The sequence below is a fragment of the Guillardia theta genome (assembly GCF_000315625.1).
Source record: "Guillardia theta CCMP2712 unplaced genomic scaffold GUITHscaffold_40, whole genome shotgun sequence".
Lineage (NCBI taxonomy): Eukaryota > Cryptophyceae > Pyrenomonadales > Geminigeraceae > Guillardia > Guillardia theta.
This window is the reverse complement of record NW_005434634.1, coordinates 566,564-581,645: the sequence shown is the minus strand read 5'-3', so window position 1 is coordinate 581,645 and position 15,082 is coordinate 566,564. Positions and strand designations below refer to the sequence as shown.

The 15,082-nt window shown below is 57.0% G+C and overlaps 5 protein-coding genes across 5 annotated transcripts in view; 2 read left to right on the top strand and 3 right to left on the bottom strand.

The window, feature by feature from the left end:
* The window catches only part of GUITHDRAFT_163584 (hypothetical protein), a gene marked incomplete at both ends in the record, with an annotated part of 5,035 nt that extends 3,919 nt beyond the window's left edge, over positions 1-1,116 (top strand). Inside the window, 8 exons of the mRNA XM_005831481.1 lie at positions 38-88; positions 314-370; positions 495-560; positions 660-695; positions 745-789; positions 877-906; positions 953-974; positions 1,077-1,116. Coding sequence (XP_005831538.1) covers positions 38-88; positions 314-370; positions 495-560; positions 660-695; positions 745-789; positions 877-906; positions 953-974; positions 1,077-1,114 — 345 coding nt within the window. The remainder of the gene's footprint in view (positions 1-37; positions 89-313; positions 371-494; positions 561-659; positions 696-744; positions 790-876; positions 907-952; positions 975-1,076) is intronic.
* A 351-nt stretch (positions 1,117-1,467) lies between these two features.
* GUITHDRAFT_139781 (hypothetical protein) lies at positions 1,468-5,045 on the bottom strand (the record flags this gene model as incomplete). Its single annotated transcript, XM_005831480.1, has 15 exons — positions 1,468-1,632; positions 1,673-1,751; positions 2,044-2,122; positions 2,168-2,291; positions 2,350-2,419; positions 2,767-2,846; positions 2,931-2,999; positions 3,041-3,068; positions 3,275-3,354; positions 3,478-3,544; positions 3,654-3,711; positions 3,758-4,174; positions 4,304-4,783; positions 4,826-4,859; positions 4,902-5,045. 15 exons carry the CDS (start codon positions 5,043-5,045, stop codon positions 1,468-1,470), a joined length of 1,974 nt encoding a protein of 657 aa, XP_005831537.1.
* A 1,159-nt stretch (positions 5,046-6,204) lies between these two features.
* GUITHDRAFT_139780 (hypothetical protein) lies at positions 6,205-7,725 on the bottom strand (the record flags this gene model as incomplete). Its single annotated transcript, XM_005831479.1, has 6 exons — positions 6,205-6,261; positions 6,326-6,368; positions 6,415-6,533; positions 6,586-6,663; positions 6,715-7,229; positions 7,287-7,725. 6 exons carry the CDS (start codon positions 7,723-7,725, stop codon positions 6,205-6,207), a joined length of 1,251 nt encoding a protein of 416 aa, XP_005831536.1.
* Positions 7,726-9,621: 1,896 nt separating this feature from the next.
* GUITHDRAFT_60575 (hypothetical protein) lies at positions 9,622-10,560 on the top strand (the record flags this gene model as incomplete). The annotated part of the gene is made up of 1 exon (XM_005831478.1): positions 9,622-10,560. A coding segment is annotated over one exon (939 nt), but the record flags the coding sequence as incomplete, so codon positions are not given.
* Positions 10,561-14,204: 3,644 nt separating this feature from the next.
* On the bottom strand, positions 14,205-14,411 carry GUITHDRAFT_51989 (hypothetical protein; the record flags this gene model as incomplete). Its single annotated transcript, XM_005831477.1, has 1 exon — positions 14,205-14,411. A coding segment is annotated over one exon (207 nt), but the record flags the coding sequence as incomplete, so codon positions are not given.
* Between the last annotated feature and the right edge of the window lie 671 nt (positions 14,412-15,082).

Genomic DNA, 15,082 nt, shown 5'->3' with positions numbered 1-15,082 from the left:
AGAAGATGAAGAATCAAGAGGATGTGACAAGTCGACAGGAATTTTGAAGTTGTTGATCGAGCTCGAGCAGCTCGATGAAGCAGAGGAGGTGAGAAGTCTCGTCCCCCACCTTGTCTTCCTTCCTACTCGCCATTCCTTCCTCCTTCCTCCTCCTCAAATTCTCCTCCTCGTTGTTCCCTTCGCCTCCCCTCCCCTCCTGCTTCCCCTCTCGTCCCCTCCTAATTTCCCGCCCCTCCCTCCTGCTTCCCCTTTTCTCTCCTCTCCTCTCCTCCTTCCCCTCCTTCTTTCCCTCATCGCTGAGTTGTCTTGTCAGTTTGGAAATCTCCTCCTCCAAGTGGACGATCAATACGTTGAGACCTGGTACCTCCTGGTACGTAAGGAGAGGAAGGAGACGAGGAGAAGGGGTCAGGAAGAGAGGGAGGAAGGAGCAGAGGAGCAGAAGAGGAGGAGGAAGAGGGGGAGGAAGCAGTGGTTGCTGCATTGACGAGGTTCAGGCTTTGATTCATTTTCATCGAGGAGCTCATTCGGCCGCTCATCACTGCACCTTGTCCGCCATCAAGGTGAATCTCTCTACCTTCTCCTCCCCTTTCCCTCAACCTGCCCCGTGCCCCTCTGCCTCTTTTCCCTCCTTGTCTTCCTCTCTCACTCTACTCGCTCAGATTCTGGAGCAAGAGGGCGTAGAAGATGAGGACCAGGTCAGCCTCCTCCTCTCACTGAGCCTCCTCCTCTCACTGCGTCTTCCAGGCTTCCAGGCTGCAGGAGCTGCACGAAGAGATCGAAAAGAATCTGGTCGGTGCTCCTCCTCCCTCGCTCCTCCTCCCTCGCTCTTCCTCCCTCGCTCCTCCTCCCTCGCTCCCCCTCTCATGTACTTGGCAGCGTGACGGCAACGACAACGTGGCGATGGAGGTAAGGACTCGCTTCTTTCCTGTCGTTGTGATGATGGCATGAACAGGACGAAGAAGGCGATGAGGATGGTGAGAAGGCTGGGAAGGGGCGGAGGAGGAGGAGGAGGAGGAGGAGGAGGAGGAGTTGATGTGAAGAGAGACGAGGACAAGAAGGGTTTGACGAGTGAGCAGGCGATTGGATGACTGACGACGAAGAAGAAGCTCATCCGTGATGAGCGCAAAGAGGAGAGGAGGTAATGAAAGAGGAGGAGAAGGAGGAGGAGGGTAAGGAGTATATGAGGGGTGGAAGAAAGCTGTACAGAAATGATTGAAAGGACAAGACAACAAACCGCTGCTCTTTGCTGCTCGTTGAAAATGAGGCTGAGGGGATGGAAGGCAGGCGGAGGAGGAGGAGGAGGAGGAGGAGGAGGAGGAGGAGGAGGAGGAGGAGGGATTGGACCTATGAAGCCAAGGGCGAGGAAGGAAAAAAGAACTAGAGGAGGAGGGACAGCAGTGGTGGAGGAAGAGAGAGCGAAAACGGAGAAGGGAAGGGAGTTAGAGGGAAGGAGAAGGGAGGGGAAGACTAAGAGACAGGGGAGGGGGGAGAGAGGGGGGAAGGGAAGACTCGCTTGTAGAGGTGCAGGCAGACTGTGTCCTTGAACGAGACGCTGTCGCTCCACTTGGTCTTCATCAGCCCGCGCGTTCCCAGAGGCCCCAGCAGCTCCCCCTCGAGCCCAAACTTGCTCGTCTGCTGGCGGTCAGCTGGGAAGTGAGAGCTCGAGATTCACCAGCTTGCAGCCGGTCAGGGCGCGAACGTCGGATTCGAAGAAGAACATCCAGCGGACGACAACAGTGAGCTTGTGGATCCTGAACGACGATAAGGAGAGGAGAAGAGAAGAGGAGGGAGAGAAGGAAGAGGAGGGGGAGGAGGAGGAGGGGGAGGAGGAGGAGGAGGAGGAGGAGAGAGGAGGAGGAGAAGAAGAGGTGCCTGTAGGGATATCCTGTCAAGGTGATTCTCTTCAAGAGGATCCGATCGCAATCCATGTCAATGGTTGTGCCCGTGCCCACAAGCCTGGATAGAGACGAGATGAGACGAGATGAGATGAGATGAGATGAGATGAGATGAGATCAGAAGGAGATGCGAGCAGCAAAGGGACACCTAGAGTCTTTGGGACGAAACATCAGGACAGGAACGTTGGGAAACACGGTTGGAGCGAAGATGGAAGCAAAGACCTTGCCTGCTGCCAGTTATGTCCATCCTCCTCCTCCTCCTCCTCCCTTACCTTTCTCGTACAGTAGAAATTTCTGCACAATGAATTTCAACTGTCCCGTGCTGGTGCTGCCGACAGCATGCGAGAAAATCGGACGACCGGATTCTCGTCTGAACCCCAGGTGGAACTCCAGCTCCTACAAGGCCCTCAGCCTCTCTCTCCTCCTGGTCCTCCTCCTCCTCCTCCTCTCTTACATCCTCGCTCTCAACAATCTCTCGTTCTGGAAGGCTCGCGTGTCTGTCCACTTGCATGTTCAGCAGTCCTCTGCATAGGTGTCAGGGCAATCCCTCCTCCTCTCCCTTCGCTTCTCTCCTTTCCCTTCTCATCCCTCTCCTCTCTCTTCCTCCCTTCTCTCTTCTCCTCTCATCGTCCCTTCTCTCACCTCTCCCTTCCTCTCCTCTCCTCTCCCCATCTCTCATCTTTCTTCTCCACTCCTCCCCGCTCTCCTTGCCTCTTGTTCTCATGTCGAAGAACGGAGGACAATAGCACTGGTTTGCCTTCAACGTGCATCCGCATGATCGCATCGACCTGATTCTTCCTCAGCGAATGGCTCGCAACTCCTCCTCTTCCTCCTCCCCTCTCCCCTTGCTCCCTCCCCTCTCCCGCCCCACCGAACTCCTCCTCCTCCTCCTGCCTGTCCCTCGGGAACTCCAAGAAGCTTGACGGCGATGTGTTGCCCTGGCTGAGCGGCCTGGAATAGAAAGTGAAACCATCAAGGAAGCAGGCAGATGGAGAAGGTGGAGGGAGGAGGAGGAGGTCAAGTCGAGATGATCACCTCCACTTCTCCTGCATTGGCTGACTTGAGGAATTGGTCGTTGGCCTTCAACGATCGCTTTTGGATCCCCTGAAGTCGCTCAGACGCGACGACAGGCAAGACGGTCTGACCTTGAAGTTGCTGAACTGATAGATTCGTCTGCGAGACTGAGATGAGTCGATGAGGCCCAGCGACGGGGAAAATAGAGGAGCGAGAGGACGAGATGAGGCCGAGACAGTCGAAAGGATCATGAAGTTGAAAACTGCGAGGAGGAGGAGGAGGAGGAGGAGGAGGAGGAGGAGGAGGAGGAGAGGAGGAGGAGGAGGAGGAGGAGGAGGATGAGGCATGTGGAATGCTGATCTCACCGATACTCTGCTGGCAGGTTGGCTGTTGGGTCCCAAGAGGCTTTCTCAAGATCGTGCAGGGGGGTGAAGTCGCCGTACGTCTGCACAAAGTCAGAGGAGGGGAGAGAGAGAGAGGACGGGAGGCAGAGGAAGGGACATAGGTAGAGGAAGCGAGGTAGAAGGTTGGGATGAAGAAGGTCAGACGAGGGAGGCAGGGGAATCACGTCGACGACGGAGACGTTGAGCGGCGTGTCAACTTCATCCGGAAATAGAATTTGATCTTCAATTTCCCTGCTGCTAATTAAACCAGCCTCCTTTCCTCCCTCCCTCCCTCCCTCCCTCCCTCCCTCCTTCTCCAGCTTCCTGCCTCCTCCTCTTCCCTCACTGATCCCTCCCGCACCTTCGAAGTCTCAGGTACTCAGCCTTCTCTGCCTCCAAGTCGATCTTCTCTCCCAGTCCTGTCACTTAGACTTGAACCCTCCCGCGTACAAAGACTCTCCCTACCTTCCAGCCCCTTTAGGAACTCCCACTCATCTCCTCTCAGCTGCGCTCGCAGTCGCCGTTCAGCCTTGCCGCCTTGATGGGAAACAAGCGCAACGCCGTTCACTTCGCCGTCAGCTTTGCCATCAAGCGGCAGGGCTTGCTGGGCAGCAGAGAGGGAACGAAGGTTGGAGAACATCTTGAGGGGGTTGGAAGGGTCTCGCTCGTCGAGGAAGGAGGCGGTATGAGGATGCATCTTCTTTTTCTCCGTCCCCACGAACAAGCTTGCAATGTGTCGCTTCGTCTTAACCTCCTGGAGCCGCTCTTGGATCCCAGAAACGTTGCTCCCTTCCTCTCTCACTCCACCGGCTGCTTCGACCTGCCTGCCCTCCTTATGGTCTCCTACCTCTTCGGCTTCAGAAATGCCGTCAACTGCGGCACCTTCCCAATCTTGAAAGTATTCTGGTTTACGGAGCCTCTTAGAAGCTGGTCCGTGCTCCCCTTCCTCCTCATCGTCATCGTCATCGTCATCGTCATCGTCATCACCGACATCCAGATTCGCATGTTCACTCTCGTCCTCCTGATCGTTCTCTGGTCGGCTCTCCTGCTCTCCGACTTTCTCTGTCGGTGAGAACTTCCTCTTGCTGATCAACTCCTTGCTTGGAGAAGTCAGCGAGATCGAGTGAACTTTGAACGTTCCAACTCCTGACACGTGCACGAGCTGATCCGCGCTCAGAGGCCGGGAGCGGAGGAATCCTTCGATCACGACGGTAGTCACGAGCTTCTCGCTCGTCCCCTCCTTCCCATTCTCCAGCATCTCATCGGCCTCACTTGAGCTGTTCACGTAGGAGGAGAAGTAGCAATTGCTCGCCATCATGTAGGCGTATGGTTGCCGCCATGCCGGCCCTTTGGGCTCTCGGTTCATGAGAGAGCGGATCATGCCTGCCCCATCCTCGTCATCGAACAAGACCCACGAGGCGCTCACACCTTCAACTTGCTGCTTGTCGTGCAGGTCGAACGGTCTCAAATCCTTCTCCTCGCCCAGTCCCTCTGCCGAAATCGTCATGATAACTCACTGCCCTTGCTTCGTACCTGCGCATAGAAACTGCGCCCTCCCCTTCCGAATCTGCATGCTGCGGTCACAAGGAGGACGAGAAGCTGAGGCAACCTTGACGTTCACTGACGACGACAGGTTCTTGTCATCGTACGAGGCAGCGACGATAGCAGGTAGCCCTTGAGCTCGCAGAAGGTTCACTGCCAGAGCACCATGGCCACCAGGAAGGAGCCGATAGCCGTCGAGCGAGTGCGTCATGGAGGAGGGAGAAGGCATTTCAACGCCTGGGCTTGAAGATGAGGAGAGGGAAAAGGGAGGGAGTCAACTTCACCTGCGTGCAATAGAATTACTCCGTCCACGACCTTGAGGAGATCTAGGAGATGGGTGGGGTCCTTCCGTGGAGCCAGCAAGAACGTTGCTCGCTTTGAATGTACTCCAGTACATCTCTTCGACAACCTGCTCACGTTCCAGTCACATCAGCCACCTGCCACATATGCACAGCACCTGACGGTGCGACCAATTGACGGAAATGGTTCGTCTTCGTTGCTTTCTACATCTTCAGCGCAGGCTTTGATCACATCGTTGACGATGCATTCTGTTGCATGACTGTCAGATACTTGTTTTGCTTTGTGAACATGAACCAGGGTCGGCTGAGTCTGTCATCGACACCAACAAGAACATCCTAGGCGACGAATCTGAAACATAGTGAGCGGATTCTGAAAATTTACTGAAGAGCATGCTTGCCTGGCCTCCTGTCATCATTCTTCCTGGTTCCCTGACTTCCCTCATATCTTCTTCTTTGTCCTCCTCTCAAGCGTAACTAGATGCCAAGAAAGTTAGTCGCCCTAAGCCAGCATGGCAAAGCCAAGTGTTTTAACCATTTTCAAGCTCGAGGAGTCGCATCTCCTTCTTGTATCGAGGAGGTTCAGGTAGGAGCTACCAGCATGCGCCAGTCTGATCTCCTCCAGGTCTCCTCCTCCTCCTCCTCCTCCTCTCCTCGTCTCTCCTCCTCCCGTCAAGTGAACCAGCATCACCATCACCGCTATCCCTGCTCGCGCCATACCTCACGAAAAATAAAAAAAGTTTTTGTTTTCTTTTACAGTTTCTTCTTTTTTTAGGCAAACTTCCGCGAGTGAGTCACCCGGCGGCGGGCCCGGTCGCTCACTGCGGCGAGACGACGTCGGACGACCGGGAGGAGGAGGAGACTGATGGGCGGAAGAGACCCGGGGCCGCAAGGTTTTGTTGTGTGCATGTACATAGTGTACCAGAAGCGAGATATTTAATTTTTCTCACATTAGTAGTCTCATCTCAGTTGTCAGTTCAGCTCGGCTCCAGCTGTTAGTATGTGTTGGCGATCAGATCAGATCATTAAGCCAACCAGAACGTCGGGGATCCATGCTGCCGCTCGAGTCAGACATCAGAAGATGAGGATCAAGATGATGATGAGGAGAAGAGTGAGAGGACGAGGAAGAGCCTGAGTGAGAGAGCAGGAGCAGGAGCAGGAGCAGGAGCAGGAGCAGGAAGGGCCCTCAGCCTACCTTGAGGAGATCGAGGGGGTTGTGCAGCTTCAACTTTCTCTCGCTACGTAGAGAAATCAAAGGCTGGAGCAGGAGGATAAGTTTCTTACCTGCCGCCCTCCTTTCCCAGCTCTTGCTGGCGTCCTTCAACATTCCCTTGCGCGCTGTTGTCGCTACCAATCTTGTTGCATTCGGATGCTCCGAGAACATTCGTCGATTGCTTCTTCTTCTGCATCCCCCATGTCAGTGCTCTACCTCTCTTCATCGGGTTTCTTTGTTACCTCCCCCTGACTGGCACTGCTGTTTCCCGCTTCTTGAGTCTCGTTCTTGGCGGCAATGGAAGCACAAGGCTGGTGAGCCTGGGATCGACAACATCAGACAAGAGACACGACAAGACTTGCGGCTTCAACCTTGTCTCGACCTCGAGCGTCGATGTCAGAGTACAAGGACTGCAGCTCTGGGATCCAAAAGCTTTTCTTCCTGTCTTCCAGCTGACTCTCAGCTACAACATCCTGCGTATTCTTGGACATCTTCTGGGCAGACTCGAGCGCAGGCTCGTCGTCCCTCTCACTACCAGGGGCCTCCAGCTGATCGACATGTCGCTTCGACTTGCTATGATGGCCGTTAACTCCGTCCTGCGTTTTCTCGCGCAACACCGTCGAAGACTTTGCTTCCTCCCTCTTGACCGCCGACCTGTGATCCGCACTCTCTTTCCTGCTCTGCTCCTGCGTTGCCTTGAAAGACTCGTCGAGGAACTTTCGTGTAAGGGTCTCGTCGATGAAATCTTTTCTGGAAGGGATGTAATGCGCCAGGTGATTCATCTTTCCTTCCCCTCCTGTGCAGAAAAACTGCTTTCCAAGATGCTCCCCAAAGTTCACAATCCACCCGCTCCCTCCAGGAGCTTCGCAGCTTCGCAACAAGAGACCTGTCAGACGAACTAGTCAGCCTCAATAGGCCGCAGCATGACCTACAAACATCCCACCTGTTCGTCCTGAGTACTTTCTGAAGAAGGGAAGTCGAGCGAATTCCTTGGCAATCTTCACCACATCTCCGGGCCGCGCATTCTCTTGGGTGACCAGAACTTCGACCTCATCTGCATCAGCCAGAGGCGACGGAATGTAAGGGATCGAGTACTTAGCACAGATCTCCTTCTCCAGCTCCGTCCTGGCGGGGGTTGACAACTCACCCAGGGTGTTCTCGGTGAGGGGGCTGAGGAGGGGGTTGTAACCCCGAACAACAGGCTGCTTCTTTCCAGTTCGCTTCTTCTTCCTGTTCTTCTGAGGTATCATGTAAGACTGAGCAAAAGCCGTCGGCACGCTGGCGACTTGGGCAGAGTAGAGCATCTGATAAGTCAGGTCGGCAGGTGCTGGTGCCCCCCTGTTCATGGCTTGTCGCTGCAAGTCAGCAGATCGCGCGGCCATGTAATCGCTCGACTGGTACTGACTGTATGCCTGGACCTGCTGGCTCCGAACAGGCGCTTGATCTCGGGCCTGGTAGACTTGGCGGTTGAAGAGAGGGAAGAACTGGAAGGATCCTTGCTGTCCACGCTGCTGCTGCTGCTGCTGCTGCTGCGTTTGGTACTGGCGCTGCTGCTGTACTTGCTGCTGCTGTAGAAGTAGTTGTTGCTGCTGCTGATGCTGCTGATGGCGCTGAAATTGTTGCTGATGGTGTGGCTGTTGCGGGGGTTGGAAGGTGGTCTGCTGTCTAGTGCCTGAAGTTTGCTGGATCTGCAGGCGAACCGACTGCGGCTGCTGCTGCTGCTGCTGCTGCTGCTGCTGCTGCTGTGGCTGTAGCTTCTTCTGTTGAGGTTGAGGGTACTGCATAGTCTTGTATTGGTTTTCTTGGTCAACATAATATGACTGCATGGATTGCCGAGAAGCGTCATGATGCAACTGCTTGCCTGCAGGCTTCATGCTCTGATGCATCGGATCAATCCGTCCTAACCCTCCTGATGTCATCTGCCGTTTCTTTGCCATGTCTGCCTGCTGAAAGTTCTGCTTTGATGAGTTTGGTTGGAGGTAGTTGGTGACATCCGACAGGGCGTTTCCTCTTCGAGCAAAGGACTTTGCGTCTCCTCCCCTATCCTCGTACATGGGAGCTTTACCATGAACGGTTGTCGTAGATTGCTCATCGTCCGGCCTGATGAAGATCATGGTTGCAAGATCTTGAGATGGAGATGAGACGAGGCGAGGAGAAGGGAGCTCGCAGAAGCAGAGGGCTTGAGGAGGAGGAGGAGGAGGAGAGAAGCAGGTGGGGGGGGTCAGGAAAAGGCGAGCGGCCTCAACGGCAAATCTTTTACACCCTACCCCACCCTTTACTACCCCGAATGGATAGGGAGATCGATGACCCTACCCCACCTATTCCCAAATGTTGCATGTGGCATCACACCGGTATTGAGTAGTAAATAAGTACCCCTACCCCCATTCTTGAACAACACTTGCATATGACCTGGATTCAACAAGTCCGAGGATCTTCTCTATCCATTATATCAAGACATATGAAATCAGTGACCTTTACCCCCCCTCCTAGACCCTCGTATACACATGCCCCGACCTGAATCTTTGAGATCAGCCTTGAGGCATCTCCGAGGCAGGCTCAGTTTGCAGTGGGTCCCGGAGGGTATGAGGGTGATGAGTAAGAGATGAGGGGATGAGGGCTACGTGGGACGAGGGTGATGATGGGTATGAGGGTGATGAGGTAGAGGGCGACGAGTCAGCACAAGGAGGAATCGGGGAGAGCGGAGGGGAAGCAAGGACGGAGTGAGAGTGGACGACGAGGGACCAGAGGACAGAGCAGGAACTTGTGGGTGTTGAAGGCAGGAGGCAGGAGGCAGGAGGCAGGAGGCAGGAGGCAGGAGGCAGGAAGGTTGTGAAGGGTGTGCGAGCTGAGCTCAAGGCCTCCCAGCAGCACAAGTGGAAGAGTAGCGAAGAGACGAGATCCCGGGGAGGATGACGGGATCTCTGGAACAAGAGCTTGAGGACAGCAACCGTCGGATCTCAGAGCTTGTTGCTGCTCTTGAAGCCGAGAAGAGGCGAGTCGCTCTTGCCGAGAATCTGATCGCTCGATCTTACGGTGGCGACGAACTTCTGGCATCCTCGAACCGCGAGGTCACCGTGCTGGAGCCTCCGAGCGCCTTCCGTTGTCTTCCCTCGGTCGTTTCATGGTATCCCTGCACCCCCAAGCAAGAGAGGAGGGTAGAGGAGCAGGAATGTGGCCATCAGCATGGGGATGGCTTGTATGGAACAAGGGCGCAGGCTCCGGTTGGTTCGTTGCCGGGCGGTTATCCTGAGTCGATCGAGGTGGAGGAGGTTCGGAGTCTGAACGAGCATGAGGCTCCGGTCTGGTGCTGTGCGTTCCACCCGCTGGTCCCCCTCCTTGCGAGTGGAGGAGGAGATCGTATCGTGAGGCTATGGCGGATGGACGGAGAGTGCCTGCGCGTTCTTCGCGGTCACTCTGAGTGGGTTTACAGCTTGAGCTTCTCGCCGTCGGGGGAGCTGCTCGTCTCTGCCTCCTTCGACGGGTCCCTGCGCGTGTGGGACGTGAGCAACGGGAAGTGCGTGCGAGTGATGCGAGCGGGAGGGATCAACTTCCTCGCCTGCTCGTTCGACCCTCTCGGCACTTTCATCGCCGCCGCCTCCTCCGACAAGCTGATCCGGTTCTTCCGCCTGTCCGACGGTGAAGTCTCGCGGACCCTGCGGGGGCACGAGAAGGAGGTCACCTGCCTCTCGTTCCACCCCTCTGATCGCCTCCTGGCCTCCGGCTCCCTCGACTGCTCCCTGCGCCTCTGGAGCACCAAGAGCGGAGAGCAGCTGAGAGTGCTGGGAGGCAGAGCGCAAGCCAAGGTCTGGTGCTGCTCCTTCAGCCCCTCAGGTCACCTCCTCGCCTCGGGGGGGAGCGACTCCGTCATCCGCCTGTGGCGAGTGGAGGACGGGGAGGTCGTGAGCTCGCTGTCTGGCCACAGGGGAGCGGTCAGGACGCTAGCGTTCGACGCAAGAGGAGGCGATGGAGGAGAGCTGCTGATCTCGGGGGAGGGAAACTTGATGTGGGGAAGCGACAACTCAGTGAGGGTGTGGGGCCCCGTGGAGCGAGGAGACAGGATGCAGCTGCAGCCGCTGCAGGAGGGTGAGAGGTGGAAGTGGAGGTGCCTTGCTGTCGTGCTCGGGCATGGCAAGATGATCACCAACGTTGCGCTGCCTCCTGACGGCAGTTTCTTCGCCTCCTCCTCCCGCGATGGCTCTGTGCGCCTCTGGTCGGTGAACAGGCAGGGAGGAGGAGCTCGGGGGCTGCCGCCATCGCATCCTCCTAGCAGACAAGCTGCGAGCAAGTTTGCCAGAGAGCCTGAGGTGTATCAAGAGCAGCAGCAGCAGCAGCAGGAGCTCGAGCAAGACAGGCAAGAAGAGCAGAAGAAGGAGGGGGGAGAAGAGGGGCAAGGGAACAAGGAGGAGGCAGGAAAGGTCGGCAGCTCGGAGGTGCAGGAAGGGACACGAGGGCGGGAAGGAAGGGTGGAGGGCATGGCGCAGCGGATGAAGATCTTTACGGGGAAGATGAAGAGGCAGGAGAACTTTGCGAAGCCGCTGATCGATGGGATCAGCAAGCTGTGGCGGGGAAGCCTGATCAGCGAAGAAGAGTTGCAGAGGATACGAAAAGAGCGCGAGGAGGGGAAGACGGAGGAGGAGCGTGCGCGAGAGCTGTACTGGACCATGTACCGCTCTCGGCTCCAGCATGCTGCAGACGCGGTAGCGGAAGCGACAGAAACAATGAGCGGGGAGGAAAGTAAGCTGGAGGGAGAAGGGCGCGGCCAAGGAGGAGGGAGAGAGGAAGCAGCTGAGATCGCGGAGAAACTTCAGTCTATCACTGAGGCCCTTGAGGACTGGAAGGAGGAGCCTGAAGAGGTGAAGGAGGAGGCGGAGGAGCTGCAGGACGAGGAGAAGTCGGAGGAGCTGCAGGAGCTGGAGATGATGGTGAAGGCGCAGAGGGAGGGAAGAGAGGCTTTCGAGGAAAGAATCAGAAGCGAAAAAGATGCGATGCAGCAGCTGAAACTCGACGCTGAGAGAGCAGGAGGAGGGATGAGCAGCGAAGAGCTCAAGCATCTCATCAAAGCTGCCACCTACTCCGGCTACAGGTGCTTCTACCGTCTCTCTGTCAAATTTCCTCCTCCTCCTCCTCCTCCTCCTCCTCCTCCTCGTACTGTTTTCTGCTGATTGTCAACAGGCTGGCAGAGCTCAAGAGGGAGAAAGAAGAGCAGCTCGGGGAGGGAAAGCTCGGAGATCTGCGGGTGCAGAGGGCGAAGTTCGAGAAGTACGCGGCAGAGAGGAGGATGGAGCTGAAGGAGCAGGCGGAGAAGATTCAGGACCTGCTGGAGCAGCTGCAGGAGCGGCAGAAGTTCGAGCAGAGCACGCGATGCTCGTCTCCTCCCGCCGGCAGTTGGCGAAGAGACGACGAGGAAGCAGAACCGAGCTTGCTCGCCATGTATCGCCTGCCCCTCCCCTCCCACCTCGTTGGCCTCAGTACGGAAGAAGGTGATGATTGAGAGGAGAGAGGAGACGGGCGAAGGGAGGGAGGGGGAGGGAGGCAGCGGGTGAGGAGGGAGTGGAGGGAGGAGAAAGGAAGTTGCTTGCAGTGAGCCTGTGACAGGAAGGAAAATCCTCAAGACGTCTGGCCCGCGGGGGGAAGCGATGACGCTGAGAGTGCTGGAGATTGCTTCTCCTTCTCCTGCTCCTCACCTCCGCCACCTCGCAGCTCTTGCTCTCGTTCTCAATGCTGTGCAGCTAGAAGGCGGAAGGTTGTGGAAGGGGCCGTGGCAGCGGCACTCCGCCTCCTCCCTCCGCCTCCTCCTCCCTCCTCAAGCAGAGAGCGATGCTAGCCTGCAGCTTCTCGCTGACCTCGGCGAGGTAGCAGGAGCGTCAGTCCGCGTGCACCTTGCGGAGGAGTCGGAGGAGGAGGAGCTTCGCCAAGTCCTTCGCTCCTCTGTGTTTGGCTCGACGCCCGACATCGATGAGCGTGGAGTCGTGAGAGAGGAGGAGGAGGAGGCGCCTGTCGGTGTCATTGCCCTGATGTGCCACGAGGACGATCAGTCCGCCTCCTCCTCCTTCGCGTGTCTCTGCGCCTACTCGGCTGCTCGCGACATTACGTTGGTGCTTGAGGTCGGGAAGGGAGGAGGAGGAGAGAGGGTGTACTGGATGTCGCTCAAGGAGTTGTGGAGAAGCATCTCTCCTCCTCTTCACCGGGCAACTTCAGGGCAACAGAGAGGTTTCATCACGGTCAAGTGAGAACATCTCCATCTCATCTTCCTCCTCCTTCTCCTCCTCCTTCTCCTCCTCCTTCTCCTCCTCCCCTCCTCCTCCACCCTCTCCTCCACCCTCTCCTCCTCCCTCTCCTCCACCACCACCTTCCCCTCCTCCTCCTCCCTCCTCCTTACCCTGCTTCAATCTCATGCGGCTTGATGGGAGCAGGAGAGCAGCAGAAGAGCAGCAGACGGGCTTGCTGAGCTTCTTCTGTGTTAGAGATTTAGGAGGAAACCTGCTCCCTATGCAGGACTTTATCCTTGCGCTCGAGGTAGGCCGCTGTCTCTTCCTCGTTGTTTTCATCGTCACCCTCCTCCTCCTCCTCATCATCATCATCATCTACTCCTCCTCCTTCTCCTTCTCCTTCTCCTCCTCCTCCTCCTCCTCCTCATCCTGCATCTTCTACTACTTCTTCTTCTTCTACTTCTTCTTGCACGTCTTCATCATCATCATCTTCTTCTTCTTCTTCTTCGTCTTCTTTCTCTCCCTGCATCTCGCCCCTCTGATGCTCGTGTCAGAGCATGGCTCCGCCAGTCATCCAGCACGCGAGGGACCCAGGAGGCGTCTTAGCAGCTCTGATCGCTGCTGCGATGTACCAGCTCCTGTCAGCTTCGTTCCTCTCCTCATCCTCCTCCTCAGGTCTCGGGGGCATCTCGTTCAGCACCTCCATCGCTACGAGAGGATCGTGGCGCACGGGGAAGGGCTCCTTCCCCTCCACCGAGAGACTCTGTGGCAGGTGAGGAAGAGCTGAGGAGAAGGATAGAGCAGAAGATGGTGGGTAGGAAGGATTATGGAGGAGCAGGAGCAGGAGCAGGAGCAGGAGCTACTACTGCCTCAGGCCTCACCCTCCTTCAGGTGCTGGACACTGCCCGGGTTACTACCCTCTACACTCGGGTAGAGTTTATCCTACAGGTGATGAGACAACAGCAGGAGAGGAGCAAGAGGGGGGAGGGGAAGGAGGAGGTGGTGGTGGTGGAAATGATCTAGTGAGCAGGACGAGCTTGTGCGGCATGGCATCGGCAGCTGGAGGGCCTCGCGCACGAGCGCGCTCCTCCTCTCGCTCCTGGTCGCCTCCTGTGACCCCGAGAAGCTCTACGGCAGCCTCCCAGCAGGTCTCCGTCGGGAGATGTACGAGAGAAGCTGTTGTGGGTCAGCTGGACTGACTTGCGTGCAGGTTTGCGCTGAGCGCCAACTTCACGTCGGCGTCAGAGGACCTGGGGAAAGAGCTGACGGCGATGAGGAGGCTGGTGGAGTTGAAACGGAGATGGCAGAGCAGAAGCGAAGGAGAGGAGAAGAGGAGGGCAAAATAGACGAGCAGGGAAGGATGTAAAGGACGAGATATGGGTGAAGATGAACCAAGACAAGCTGTCTCCTCCCTCCTCCCTTCAAGCCTTCGCTTTCCCCTCCTTTCGTTCTTCCCTCTTCTTCTTCGCGGCTTCTCCCACCCGCTCCTTCTTCTTGCTCGTCGTCTTCTTCTCGCTCCATCGGGCGTCTGTGTGTCGCTTGTCCTTCTTGTCCAGCTTGCTCCTGTCTCGCAGGCCCGCCCCTCCCTGCCAGTTCCTCGCCGTCCCTCCGCACGGCTTCGCTCCGCACTCGCACTGCTTGTTGTGGACTGGCTGCTCGCGGCTGCAGCTACCGCAGATCATCCTGCTTGCCCACATCGTCTCGTGCTCGCCCTTGACAGCCTCGTCGTGGCAGACAGGACAGGGAAACGCGCGACCGCAGCAGGGAAAGCAGAGCCATCGCCGCGACAGCCGGAAGTGCGAGCACGCGCCCTTGTTGGGCAGCGGAGTTCCCACCACCAGCCCCTCCTCCTTCTTCCTCGGCACAGCTTTGAGCTTCTTCCTCCCGTCCCCGCCCTCCCCTCCTCCTCCTCCAGGTACGCTGGAGGTGGAGGAGACGGTGATGAGCCTGCTGCCCCCGAAGCCGAAGCACATCTGCGCGAAGCAGCCGCAGCAGGAGACGGAAGCTCGGGTGGAGGAGCGAACGTTCCTGACGGCAGACTCCATGCCACAAGCACTGCAAGCAAGCCAGAGGTCGATGGGAAGAAGCTGCTGCACGAGACATGCTGTGAGGTCGAGATACCCTCCGCTCGAGTTCGAGGGATGCAGAATGTCGGGGCGGAAACCAGCGGTCAGCTCCCTCTTGCACTTGGAGCAGCTCCTCTGCCATGCCCTCTGCCGCCCGCAGGAAGCTTCGACTTGCGTCCCACATCTCTCGCAGGCGAGAAGGAGACGAACTTGAGAAATCTGAGCCACAGAGGTTCCGAGGAAGAGCGCTTGATCGATCCTGATCTGAGTGCCTTGATGCCTGCCTGCTGCTCCTTCCTCTCCCTCCCCTATGAAGATTTTCGCTCCATCCTCATCTTCTTCGTCATCATCAAGATCAGACTCCTCCTCTCCATCTTCACTTCCAGAGTCAGTGTCCTCCTCCTCCTCCTCCTCGACGAGCTCCTCTTCCATGAAGCCCAAGTTCATCAGGTCATCGCGCGCGT